Source organism: Talpa occidentalis, unplaced genomic scaffold (assembly GCF_014898055.3).
Source record: "Talpa occidentalis isolate TD23 unplaced genomic scaffold, MPIMG_talOcc4v2.1 talOcc4.13, whole genome shotgun sequence".
Classification (NCBI taxonomy): domain Eukaryota; kingdom Metazoa; phylum Chordata; class Mammalia; order Eulipotyphla; family Talpidae; genus Talpa; species Talpa occidentalis.
Genome location: NW_023601322.1, coordinates 51,800,083 through 51,814,277, shown reverse-complemented (window position 1 = coordinate 51,814,277; position 14,195 = coordinate 51,800,083). Strand labels below are relative to the sequence as shown.

General features: G+C 42.7%; 1 protein-coding gene across 2 annotated transcripts in view; it reads right to left on the bottom strand.

The window, feature by feature from the left end:
* IMPA2 (inositol monophosphatase 2) overlaps positions 1–14,195 on the bottom strand; it is a 46,533-nt gene that overhangs the window by 29,881 nt on the left and 2,457 nt on the right. For both annotated transcript variants that reach the window (XR_008551396.1, XM_037508859.2), the window contains exon 2: positions 1,701–1,834. Coding sequence is in view for 1 of the 2 variants with exons in the window: in XM_037508859.2 (XP_037364756.1) it covers positions 1,701–1,834 (134 nt within the window). In the remaining variant the exon portion in view is untranslated. The remainder of the gene's footprint in view (positions 1–1,700; positions 1,835–14,195) is intronic.

Below are 14,195 nucleotides of genomic sequence, written 5' to 3'. Positions count from 1 at the left end.
GAAAATCCAAACCGCTAGGACTACTGCCAACACCAACGAATAAAGAGTACATTTCAGAATTGTTTGCCTTGTAATCTGATTGGAAAATGCCAGAAGCCCTGATAATGACATAATGCATAGTCAGGCCAAGTCAGCTTTCATTCCACTCCCAGTCACCTGGACCAATACCACTGGAAACTCAAGTCCAAAATGTCTACTTAGAAACAGCTGCTTGGTTAGTGTAGTTCTGTATCCTCAAAGAATAAAATCAATCTCTTTCATTCTTTTGACATAATTGATATTTTAAATTTTAAAAAGTCAAACATTTTAGAGCTTATATAAAAGATGCCAAGAATCCTGGGCCTCCCCTGGTGGTGCAGTGGTTGACCGCTGGGCTGTGAAGCTGCCCGCAGCCTCTGCAGCGCCGGTTCGATCCCCAGCCACCGGGTGAGGGTCCCACATGGCGCGCAGACCTCTCCTGCTGCACCTGCTGCTCCCCTTAGCAGTATATTTTGTCACTCTGCCTGTTCTGTTCCCTGCTCTGGCTCTGGTGAATTCTCTCACCCTCCCGCGCTTCTGACTGTACCCAGTGCTTGTATAAATAAATAAACCTTTTTTTTTTTTAAAAAAAAAAGATGCCAAGAATCCTGACTTTACACTAAATCAGGAATAATGGACACTCTAACACAAAGATTGTTGACAAAACAAATATGACCCAGTGGTGGAGAGAATTTCAGAAGAAGGTTGGTGATCCTGAGATAACCTAACCTGTTAGAAGGAAACGAAAGGAAAAAAAAAGGAAGCCTAATAAGTGTTTGAATGCTGGCCTGTCCTTTCCTTCATTAAATCACTCTCAGGAAAAAAGTCTCTGGTGCCCAGCCTGCATCCAATGGATGCCAAGGAAGACTCCTTATATGCTTCTACCAAGTAAGTACATACGGACATGGACCCGGACAGTTACAATAATCTATACCCAGAAACCAAGTAACTGCTATTCCAGTTTCAGCACTTTCTTATAAGAAAGGAAAAATAACTTAGTGTCCAACGTGGTAGTTTTCAAAATCAGTTTGGCAGAACTTGGAGATGAGGGAGGGATCTGAGGAGTCCTCCCCCACATGCCCACGAGCTAAAGGACAGTTCTCCTCTGGGGTCTATGGCTCCTTTGGAACTAGGTGTGAAATACTGTGTAAATATTTGAATCTTTCTGAGGTAAGATTAACAGATTGCATTATGGGGTCCACATAGTGAACCCCAAAAGGTTAAGAATTTCTGTTCTAGAGAAGAGGGTGGAGTGCCTGTAAAGGCCTCCTCAGGGAGAGCAGCCTTCCCTGGTGCCTTGCTTGGGAGAATGTGCCACTCTGTATCAGCAGGGGTGCATGCACCGCAGAGCTGACGGCACCATTTGGGGTCACATCCTTCTTGGAAAGTCATCCTGGGACTGCTGAGGAGACACAGGCTGCCACGAACAGTACTGCTTGGGTACCTCCAGAAATATGCTAAGCACTTAGCAGAGGGAAGCAGGCACTTTCTATGAACATATGTTGTGGAAAATGGAGACTTTTCACTAGTTGTAAGGTGGTTTGACATGAGGTTTGTCAAGACCATGGTAAAAAGAATGAAAACAAGGGTCAGTTTGTCAAGCAATGGTAACACTGGGGAAGGACCCTGAGGCTTCCTAATTTGCTGGCCCCTGAACCAGCTTCCCCCAGAAATACACCTACCTGTGTGAAGGAAACTTCTTCTGTAGCTCAGAAATAATTAGATCTTCGACCAGGTGGTCCGTTTCTGTCACAAGATCTGCAGCTGTTGTTTTTGTTGAGACATGTTTTTCTTCAGAAAGAGCTTTTCTGATGATCTGAAATAAAAGTATAGGAAGCAGGATAAACTGATGAGCAGCCTCCTCCCCTGGACAAATGAGCACACATCCTCCTGTGAGGTCAACTCTGAACTCAGGCTTGTGGATCTGTGGACCACATACTTCTTCTGTCACACAGGCCTTCAGGGCTTAACATTATACCCAAGACTATATGGATTGCTAGTGAGTCTTAATTACCCACTAGCCTTTTCACAAGACAGACAGATTCACTTGACGAAGTTATTTTGTCTTATCTGTGCAATAATTTTTCTTGGAGGAAAAAGAAAAACATGGTTGAAAAATGATGTAACACACCTTTATCCCCTAAGATCCATGAATATGAATTTATGAGATTTTAGTGTTAAAACCTCTTTTCCTTATTTTACTTTACAAATCACATGAAATATTCTCTTGAATGCACATTACAAATGTTCAGACTGAGACACCTAAAGAAACCTAAGGGTAGCTAAAGCTACTTCCAGAAGCCGAGGACATGTTCTCCTTGCTGATTTCAGTCAGGGCATCATCACCATCAATGGGACTGGCCTCACTGAGTCCTCAGGGTGCAGCTAACAGGCAAGCTTTGTAGATATGGAGCTGCCAGCACAGCACACCCAGTACAAACCCACTCCCACTGAATGTAGTGGTGCAGGATGGAGGGTACCAGCTTGCCAGGATCCCCAGCCTGGCCTAATATGATTCCAGGAATCCTAAGGATACCCAAACAGGAAGACACGTGGAGTGGTTAACCAGTCACAGGATGCCACTGGAGGGATCAGTTTCTTCTGTGAAATCAAAAACATTTCTATTCCAGTTCAGCCCTTCTCATTTCTGCCCGCTGCAACAATCTGATGGGTCTGTGACCTTGATAAACAAGTCAGGTCACCTAAAATGACTTCAGACCTATCCTCTCAAACTAGCTACCATCCCCAAATTACTGCATCTTTTTGCAAAGCACAATCACTCACCCAACTCCCCAGACTTGACACCCCTTGCCCATTGGATACTTCCTCAGCCTTAGATTAGCATCTGCTGGTGCCTTTTCCATGTCTGGCCTGCACTGTACTAATGACATGGAGAAGGAGGGACGCAGGAAGAGATTCATCTGGAAGTCTGCAGGGAGAAGGCACTGCTAACAGGGAACTGTACGGAATAAGCAGAACTAGCACCCATCAAGCACTCCTCCCTTGTTTTTCGTTGTAGCCCCCTACCTCAGTGCTGGTTCAAACAACAGGAGCAGGTTTTGCTTGTTTTTTTTTTTTTTTTTTTTTTTTTATGCGTTGCAAAAATTACAGATGCATGTTATAGGAAATTTGGAACATAATATATTTTGCAAATAACACATGAGACAAAGCCTAAAGTAGTCTTGCATGTCCATTAACTAAAGATAGCCTCGACTGTCTGCCACCTGGGGCCTTTCCTGCTCTACTTGCAACATCCTGCTCCTCACTATCAGGTTAATCTCCTTAAAATACCAATTTGTACACAATAAGGTCCCACCAGACAGATACCTGCAGGTTCCCTGGTTATATCTTCAACTCCTTAGAGGTCTATCTCATGTAGCACCTGCCCTGTCCTCCAGGAATCCTTAAATTTTGAGCTAATCCAGACCTTTTGTCCATAAGGCCACTTGATAGTGAGCTGGTATGACAATTCAGTATGCTGTGGTATGTGTCCATGTGGTGTGTGTCTGTAGTGTGTGTACACTTCATGTGTGACATGTGTGGCTTACCATACGGGTGATGGGGTATGTGTGTGTGGTGGGTAAGCATAGAGAGAAGAAAGACACCTTAGCTAGAGGACATGCAGCCAGCACTTCTCAAACTCGAAGGTGCATTAGTTACTCAGGGTCTTGTTGACATCAAGATTATGGCTAAATAGGTGTAAGTTTGAGATTTGAAATTGCATTATAATATTACACAAGTTTTAGGTGTTTATTAATGAAATCAACATGTATATTCAGTACATTAACTTCATAACAAGATTTGCATTTCTGACCGCGGAAGATTCTGTAGTGACACCAAAGCTGAGAGCCACCTGGAGCAGGTTTGCAAACCCGATGAGGAAGGGTCTCCCCATGTCTGCCTCTACTGGCAACTTGCGGTGCAGCTCAATGACTTATCCTCTCCCCTGCTGCCAATCCCTCAGGTTTGCTTTGCTATCTGCTTAGAACCTGTGAAGATCCTGCACATCATTTTTGATTCCTTCCTCTCATCCAGGTACACACCCAAATATTTTTATTCCATTTCGGAACTGTTTTCCAAACTACACTGCCCTTCTCACACTGCCATCACTCACCTGTGTTGGTAGGTAAAACAGCCTCCAAACATCTATCTGCCCCACTGAAGTGCTATCCACTCTGGATGGAATGGCCAGATCTTTCAGAAAGATCTAGCTCCTGGCACTCCCTGTGGGCTGCTGGGCCGTGTGCTACATGAGGCCCTCTAACAACCAACTTGAGTAGTGCTTGGCATACCCCCACACAAATGCTCCCTCCCTCTGGGTGTTCTTTCCTCCTTCCTACCCTCCTTTGAAGTCTTCCACATGATGTCCTTTCTGCATGCAATGAACACCTGAATACCTCCTGTTCATCCGTCCTTGAGCACTATGCTTAGGTCATCTCCAGGGATCTTTCTTCAGGGATCTCGCCCACCATGGGCGAGAGGCCCTTTCTCTTGGGTCAGTGGATCACACCATGGTATTCTATCACTGCCAGGCACACCTGTCTCTTTGCTAGACTTTTAGCTTCTGGAGGGCAGGCGATCTGTCTTTCATCTCAGTAGCTCTCGACCCACCCTCCCCACAATGCTAAGCAGGCTCCACCCTTCCCTTTGGGACTCAGGCCCATTATAGTACCAGGCATGGTAAAGGAACTTGACCCAACCTAACTGGCAGCTATTTAAATTAGCTTCCTTTAACTCACCAGCAAGGTAATGTCAGTAAGTTATGCTAAAAAAACTTTCTCAAGAACTCTATAGTTCTTCATGAAGAAAATGCGTATGAAAAATACCGCTGTTCAGAATGTACTTCTTACATCCACTCATTTCCTAACAGCAATAAACCTACAATTCAGCATCAGATAAATCTGTTTTTTTTCATTTTTACATTTATTCATTTATTTTTATATGCAGAAAGCAGATGATCAGATCAAATAGCTAAATGTAATTTCAAAACAAAGACAAGCATTCAAGCCAACTCTTGGTAAGCAGCTGCCCTCAAACATTACATATAATAGTTAATAAGGACAAACAGATGTATTGTAAAATTTTTCTTTTTCTAGTTGTTAATAAATTCTTTAAACATAATTCTCTAAACTATGTTTTTTATTATAATTTAAGGAATAATTATTATTTGAAGACTACAGTACTTTCTTTTGCTCTGAAAAAAGGTTATAGTATTTAAAAGATCAGCCCAGTTTTTTTTTTTTTAATTGTATCAGTTTTATATTAAGGTAACGCTGGTTTATAGTACTATACATGATTTAGGGGTAAAGATTCATATCGTCTCAGTTGTATGTTACCTACCACACCCACAACCAATGCATCCGTAATCCTCTACCATATTCCATTGGGCCCCCTCCCACCTTTGCGCCTCTTGCCCACTCTTTCCTTCTGGTATCAATTCTGCAGTCAGATTTCTAGGGTTTATTTTGGATTAATTTTGTCTTTAAATTCCACATGTGAATGAAATTATCTGGCTTTTGTCTTTCTCCTCTGACTTACTTCACTTAGCATAATCCCCCCCCCACCACCAGTTTCATCATGTTGTTGCAAGTGGCAAGATTTCATCTGTTTTTACAGCTGAGTAATATTCCATTGAGTATATATACCATGTCATCTTTGTCCGCCCATCTGTCATCAGACACCCAGGCCGCTTCCTTAATTTGGCTATTGAAAAATGTGCTGCAATGAACACAGGAGCACAAACGTCTTTGAACTAATATTTTTGTATTCTTTGGATAGATACCTAGGCATAGAATTACTGGATCCATATGGCAGATATATTTTTGATATTTTGAGAAACCACCATACTGTTTTCTATAGGGGCTGGACTGGTCTACATTCCTACCAACAATGTGCAGGGTTCCTTTTTCTTCATACTCTTGCCAATTCTTTTTGTTTCTGGTCTTTCTGACATAGGACACTCTCACAGGAAAGAGGAGAAGGGGATAACTTAATGTGATTTTGATTTACATTTCCCTGATAAGTGATGATGAATATATTTTTATGCCAGTATTTTTTTTTAATGTCTTAGTAATTCTATTACTAGCTATTTGAGTTGACTCTTACAAGAATCAGGGAAATGTGAAGTCAAGCTTCACTTTTAGGAGACTTTGGGGGAATCACAGAGCGTCCTAAAACCTGTTTCCTTGTCTTTAAAAGCAGTAGTATCTAAGATACTGAATTGCTGTTAAGAATTAGATGAGGAATTGTATGTAGGTAATGATCTTGGTTCACAAAGCGATTCATCTATACACACAGAGCTCTACTACTATAAACGGTGATTTGTGAGAAAAAAATCTCACAAAATTTAATGATTTACAACAAAAACTACCATATACATGATGCACGAATTCCAAACAGTATGTTAAAATGCTAGGTTAAGAAAATTTTAATTCATACATTTTTGTACACTGAGATGAAAGGCAGTGATGGTGTTATATTTGAAAACATAAACGCATATTAGATTTACAAAGCCCTACCATTTAGTCAGTCATAACCATAGGAGACCTGCTTGTGGGGGCAATCTCATTCTGTCAGCAGTAAGTTAGTATATGCTGTTTTCTAATTAATGTTTTTGCTACTCACTAAGCATGCGTTGCACAGATCTCCTGATCTGGCCTCTTGGTCCAAATAATATTCTGTTAATGTTAAATATATAAAAATGGGCCTTTAGTCGCTGAAGTTTGAATTTCAAATCTAAAAGAAAGGACACCATTAGCTCTAGCAGCGGACTCATCACTCACAGACATGCCTGAGTGCCTCTTTCTTGTCTGTACATCAGCTTGGCTCTGTGTTATTGTCTGAATCTGCCATACAATTGATACCCATCACTAACTTATGTCCCAAAACTCATGGAACAATATGTCCAAAGATCTGCACCAGAAGTGGGGTTTCTAGTAGGCAACAAGTCTTTCATATGTCAATCGGGAAAATGTGGCTACTTAAAGTGTGGTGCTGATGATACTGACACATTTTAGATTCTAGGCTTATCTAAACACAAATGAGCATAATGTGATGGCTAGTTTTATATATCAATTGAGTGGGTCACGGGGTAGAAAGATATTTCATCAAACATTATTCTTGGTGGTTCTGCAAGGATATGTTTGGATGAGACATTCTAAATGGTAGAAAAAATAGATTGCCCTTCATAAGTGGGCTTCATCCAATCAGTAAAGGCCTGAATAGGAGAAAGACCCCTTTCTCAGAGAATTCTCCAGCAGACTGCCTTTGAATTTCATCTACAATATTGGACAATATTCTCCTGCCTGACAGTTTTTGTCTGTGACAGTGGCCCTCCCTAGGTCTCCTGCCAACCTGCCCACCCTGCAACCTGGACTTGCCAGTCATGATTGTTTCCAGTTGTCTGGAAAACCCTAATATATGGGACAACTAATTAAATCTACAAATTCATCAGGTAATAATGTAAAGTTCACAAGGAGTCAGCAGTTCACATCTCTCAATACATCACAAATTGTTACAAAATGCATAGCTGTGCAAGGGAGAGGAATGTTGCAGTGCAGGGGCCCTGGGAACCCACACCACCTCCCCCACCCTCACTTTCATGTCACTGACTTCTCAGAGGCCTTGGACTACAACTCCCAATAAGCCATGAACCAGACATACGGAATGGGGGGCAGCTGGGAAAGAGGAGCATGTGAAATGGACATATAGGGAGGTAGAGTGGCAATGGAGGGGAGACACAGGAAAAGGGAAGAGAAATGTGGCGAGAATGTTCCTGGTCTTTGGTCTTGGCAGATTCAGTGTTTGGCAGAGACAATGGCAGTCATTACCCTGACCTTGTTGTACATTTTGAATTTTGGGTCTCTTCTATTCTGGCTTTCTAGAGCCTGCCTAACCCCTTTCTTGTGGTTCTCCACTGGGAGATGCCTTAGATTCATGGCAAGCCTTTGGAACCTCAGCTGTCCAGCTTTAGTCCAAGTCTGCTTGGGCATTTGTCCACAAGAGGATCTGGGGTTTGGTTGGGAGTCCATTATTTGAAATCCTTTGTTTTTCTCTATGTTCGCCAATTAAAGATCTTTGAGTACACTAAGAGTCTGCTTTCTTTGCCTTTGAGCACATGAATGGCTGGACCCTTTTAGAACAGACAAAATGGGTTTTCCCTTTCAACAGTTTGGGGTTCCTGGGTACCTCTCAACTTCACTTGGTTTTAAAATGATTGCAGAGCCAAACAAGAAGAAAGAAGAGGCGGCACTGGTCAAGGCAGAAGTGAATCAAGGACACCAGATCTCTTGGACATGCCAGCAAGTCCAACTAATCACCTCCCTCTTTAGCTTAATGGCTAAGTTTCCTCAAAAACACCATCTTTACATTCTTAGCACCTCTTAGACCACTGTCTTCCCTTGTACCTCTAGAACTTCACTGAACCAGCCCTCCTAGGCACCAGGCCACTTTCTCTGCCAAATCCAGAAGATAATTTACCCACAACTCAATTGCATTCTGTGGCATCTGCCCCTGTCCAGTTGGGCCTCTGTGACCATGTCCTCTCTGGGATTTCTCCTGCAGACCATTTCTTACAAGGGTTGTGTCCAAGAACACAGGCTGGGAACCCTCTCAGTGGCTGTGCTCCCACACACCCCGTCTACTCATCACCAAGGCTGTATCACCAACCTGCTAACACTCATACCTGCTGAGTGCAGGCTTACTCTGTCCCATCCTAGGCAGTCCGTCCCAGCATATTTGATCCTCATGGTATCACTGAAGTAATTTTATCCTCATTTTAAAGATAAGGAAACTGGGGCACAAAGAAATTAGTTTAAGTTATTATTATTACTAAAGGCCACACAGCTGCAAAGTGCAGGAAAACGGATTCCAACGCAAGTGCTCCAAATCTTTCATGACTAAATGGAGCTGACATCCTCTACGGCAGGAGTCCTTTTGACTGAGGATTTCTAAATTCCTATATATTCCAGAATTCTGCCTACAGCAACCATTCAGTTTCCCAAGCCAGACACCCTGAAGTTTGCTCCTACATCTCCTTCTACTTACAACTGATCACCGAGTACACCCAAAGTATAACTACTCTATCATCAATCATGACCACCTTAGTCAGTCTTCAGTAGGGCTCTGTTGCAACTGTTCTTTCCATTAAGGGCCTTCTCCCCAGAACCAGCCTGAACCTCCTCTTGCCCATCTTAACTTCAGCCAAGGTGCATTCTTGTAGTTTCCTGGGTGATACCTTCAATTTCCCCTCCTCCTATGGGTTCATGTCTCTTTGACCCATCCCTTGCCCTTTACCCTTCTCAAGCTTATCACCCAGCTTCTCTAGATAGCTCCTGATTTTCCTTTTAAACACATATTGTAGGCATGATTTCTTCCAGGAAGCTGTCCTCAATCTTCCATGGCTGGGATCGCCTCCACCAGCCATGCAGATTTAGACCTCTGTCCCAGGGTAGCCCGTGGGGGGTGACATACTAAATTTACCATCAAGGTGGTGAAGACATGGCCCTGGTCCTTGGGCTTAGGACCTGGAACAGAAAACACATGGCTTCTGAGACTGGCTTTGCTACATGGACATGTTGCAGCCCTGTGGCTGAATTCTTCCATTATCTCCCAAGAGAGAAACAAAATGCAACTCAGGTCAGGCCCAGTGAGGCTGGAAGAACGGGAGAAGCCAGGGCTCAAAACTCCCCTTTTCCTCTCTAAGTCTTGGGTTCCCAGGACCTGATTTCCTCCACCCAGTTTCCATTCCTAAGGTGGGGGCAGGGAACTCCCTAATAACTTTCTATCCTATGGTTACATGGTAAGATTTCAGTCTACTTTCCTCTGTCCACCCCCTCTCCACTTAGTAATCACCCCCTCCCCATTTAGTAATCTCCACTAATTATCCCTTCATTTGGTTTTGCAAGTAAATATCTCAGGGTCACAAAGGCTGATTCACTTTCAGGTGGGGGCAACACCAGCCTCTACTTTCCCTAAGTGAGATGCAGGGTGGATTTCACTGGCACTCTAGCCAAGGGCTTGTCTGAAGGGCTGTGGGTGCAAATTCCTCTAGAAAACAGCCTCCTTCCCATGTCTCTTCAATACAGAGAAATTATGCAATATAGGCATAAGCATTAAGTCACTTTATTCACCATATATAAGGAAAATGACAGTTGACTTCACAAGGAGGTTCAGCCTTCACAGGAGGTTCAGCCCTTGCAGATTGAGCAAATGTGCCCCCCAAAGAGGCAGCTCCTGCTCTGCCCACTGTCTCATGAGGTTCTGGCTATGCTGAGGCTTTAAATGTTGGCCCAAATTAGAGGTTGTAGTAAGAAACTGGAGGGCTGCACTTGGGTCACAGAGAGCAGAGTGGGACGATGAGAAAAGGCGAAACTACCACCCACCACCAACCTCCTCCAGCAGCCAGCTGTACTCAGCAGAGGTAAGAGGGTTGGGGAGGCTTTGCTAGTGAAATAAGTTACCCAAGATCTCTACATACTGACATTTAGGATTCTCCCACCAAAAACCTCAGGAGCCTGACTTGCAGAGCCCAGTGGACAAGCCTGCTCTCTACCTGCCCAAGGGCCTTACCTTAAATACCATTGCCAGGTCAATGGCTGAGAAACTGACATCTCCACCCTCTACTTCTCTTGAACCCTGGATCCAAACTCAACACCTTCATTTATAATCCAATGGTAACTCAAGCTTACTGTTGCTGACACTTGACTTCCACCTTCAAACCTGTTCCTCCTGCAGTTTCACTATCTCCGGAAATGGTAAATCCATTCAACCAGTTTTTCAGGCATCCTGGTCTCCTCTTGCTCGAAGGCATCCATGGCTCCTCTTGCTCACACCCCACCTCCAATCCAACAAATCTAGCACTTCAATGATCAAAATACATCTGTTTTACTACCTTCTTCACTACATCCCGGTCAAATCTACTCTCATCCCCACTGAGACTATTTTAATAGCTTCCAGTCAGATATCTGATTCTAGTCCCCAATGGTGCTGTAGCACCCCACACAGCAGCCAGGTTGGTGTCCTAACATTCTGTAGGTCCCCACCCAGGACTCTGCCCCAAACCTTATGTCAGACTCAGGGTAGAGGCTAAAGTTCTTTCCAGAGTTGCTCAATAAATACGTGTTGAGTGAATGACTAAATTTCTAATCAGCATTTCAGTTTCAGATTTAAATTTGAAAACAAGATATCCAGGAAGCAATACACATGAGAAGGTACTTAAATTCATTAGTCATATGGGACAGACAAATTTAAAATCACAATAAAATACCACCTCAAACTCATCAAAATGGTGAAAATGGAAAATACAGACAATACCAAGTATTGTCGAAGATATGGAAGAAGTCTCACTTCCTTTTGGAAGGAGTGTAAATTGGTATATCCACTTTAGAGAACTACCTGGCAGAAATTCATACCCAATAACAATAATTCCACTCCTGTTATTAATATAACCCCAGCAGAACTGCATACCATAAGACACATGCAAGAGTGTTCATAGCAACATCATTCAGAATAATCCCAAATTGGACAATATCCAAAGTTTCCTTAAGAGGTGAATGAAAAAAGTCAAATACCCACTATACAGCAGTGGTTCTCAAAGAGTGGTCTCCAGACCAGTGGCATTAGTATCAGATGGGAACTTGGTAGAAAGACTAAATCTGAGCCTAACTCCATACCTAGCAGACCAGAAACCCTAATAGAACTCTGCTTGCTTTAATAAGCCTTCCAGAGGCTTCTGATGTAAGCATTGTTATGAAGACCATATTTCTCCAGCAACGAACATGAAGAGTGTTAAAACTCCTGTGGAGAAGTTAGAAGGTTATTATCAATACATACAAAGAAAGTTAAGCATGTGGAAAAAAAACTTTTTTTTTTAATCTTCAAGGAAAATACAAGTTGTATAAGAAAGAAAAGAATTGTAATACAAGTAGGCTTCTTGGCATTATATAGTTTTGTGGTCATCAGAATGTGAACATCAAAACCATTACTAGCTAATGTAATCACATGCTATGAATATGTCTAAAACTATTATTTAGAAAAATGGGTGTAACTATCAGAAAATTGAAAGTGATCTCTGAGAAAAAGAGTGAGGAAAATGGGGACAGGGCACCACATTTTTCATAGTGTTGCACTTAACTAAATTTTCTGTGTGAATAACTGATACAAACTAAAATCACAATAAAAACCACCACCCATATTGGCAATGCAAGCCCTCCATATTGCTCCCTGCTCCTGGAGCCAAAGGTCATCAGTGCTCACAGTGAGGAAAGCACACCAACCAGACCTGGCATAAACTTAGCTGCAAACCCCTTGACAGAGAGGGGAAGAGGCACAGGAAAGATGAAGAAGGCAGGGACAGGTCCCTGAAGTAGGCAACCAGGAGCTGGGTCTTGAAGGAAAAGTATAATTTTCAACAAGCACAGCCAGAAGAAGGGTAGAAAATGCAATATATGTTTTGAAAACAGAGTAGAGTAGTTCAATCTGGTTAGACAAAGGACTGGTCCACTCAGGGGCTGTTGGGACAACAGGCCCCACCTCTAACCTGCAACCTGCAGAGTATAAGGCCAACTAGAAAGGCCAGAGGTCTGGAGTACTGAAGGTGGAGTACTGAGATTCTGTTATCAATAATCAGACATGGATTTACTGTGAAGCAAATGAAGCTAAAGTTCACTTAAAGCTCTGCCAGGGACCCTAGCAAAGTGTTCACATGGTCACACATGAACTCCTTTTTCAAATTTGCAAAAGTGAGTTATTCTAACTATAGGTATAACTACTGACTTTTCCCACTCTGATGTACCCTCTGTCATATTTCATGTCAGGTGGCACTGGAACTGGTATGGGCATTTTTTTTAAAGATTCATTTATTTATGCATACAAGAACTAGGGTATAGGCCAGAGGTGTGGAGGGTAAGAGGATTCACCACAGACAGAGTAGGAAGCAGAACAGGCAGACTGGCTGAAAACACTGCTGAGGGTTGCAGTGGGCGAGGCAGGAGAGGTCTGCTGCACCATGTGGGTAGCTGCCTGGCTGGGGATCAAACTCGTGCCACAGTGGCTGCGGATAGCTTCATACGTTGAATCTTAACCCCTTGTGCCACCAGGGAGCCCTGGTATGGGCATTTTTGGCTGAAGGGAAGTTAAGTGGAAATGCATTTACTAGAGGTTTGATGGGATTTTCTGTGGGGTTGGCGGTAATATCTGTGTATAAGTTGTTAGCTATCCTGTGTAAGAATGGCTTCCAGAAATAATTCTACCGTCACACCAATTGATCTGGCCTGGTGACATAAATGGCAGGACCAGAGCAGCAGCTGGCCCATGGAATCAAGGAAAGATGCCAAACTTCAACTGTATGGAGCCAGTAGCTAGTCTATGGAAAATTCTTCCACATCTTACAACTCATATATAAATGAAAACTGACAGGATTCTCAAATTTGACAGCACCTAAAAATTCATTAACAAGCTTGAAGCCTAAAATAAACTCTTCTAACCTAATAGTAGTCAATTTTACTCAGTCATACTAGAGGACAGGCTGAATTCATCTTTCTATTCTGTTCACAGAAAATGCTACAAAATCACTGTTACTGGAAGGTACAAACAGTGTGAAATAAGTCAAAAAAAGTATAGAAATTGAGAGGCAGATAAAGAATTATTTTTGTGGTTTGTTATATTTGTTAACATCTTAAAACTCATATAATGCTATAATTTTTATTCTAATAATTTTTGTACCTAATATTGAATTTGTAATTCTGTATTTTTTTTCCTTAACAAGGGTTCCTAAATTGCCTATGCTTCAGAACCAACAAAATCTGGATCTATCCCAGCAGGACAATTAAACAAGCATAGTTTTCCAAGATACTTTTGTTCCATATTAAGGATGATAAGCATCCATTCTGACGAATACTGACGAATACTGACGAATTTGTATTTGTGGTGGTGGTGGTGGTGGGGGGTGTGTGTGTTGGTAACTCCCCCTCCCACCCAAAGCCTAACAGCCAGGGAGGAATTCCTGTAGTGGTGTGGGTGGCTGGGACTACATGGAAAGGGATAATGCCAGGAGGCACTGCACAAATGTGTAGTCCAGAGGCAAAGACAATGGGAAGATACTCATGGAGGCTGGCACTGGGGCTGGAGACCTCCCAGGACAGGGCAAAGGGTTACCTAGGGCTGCCCTTATCCCAGCC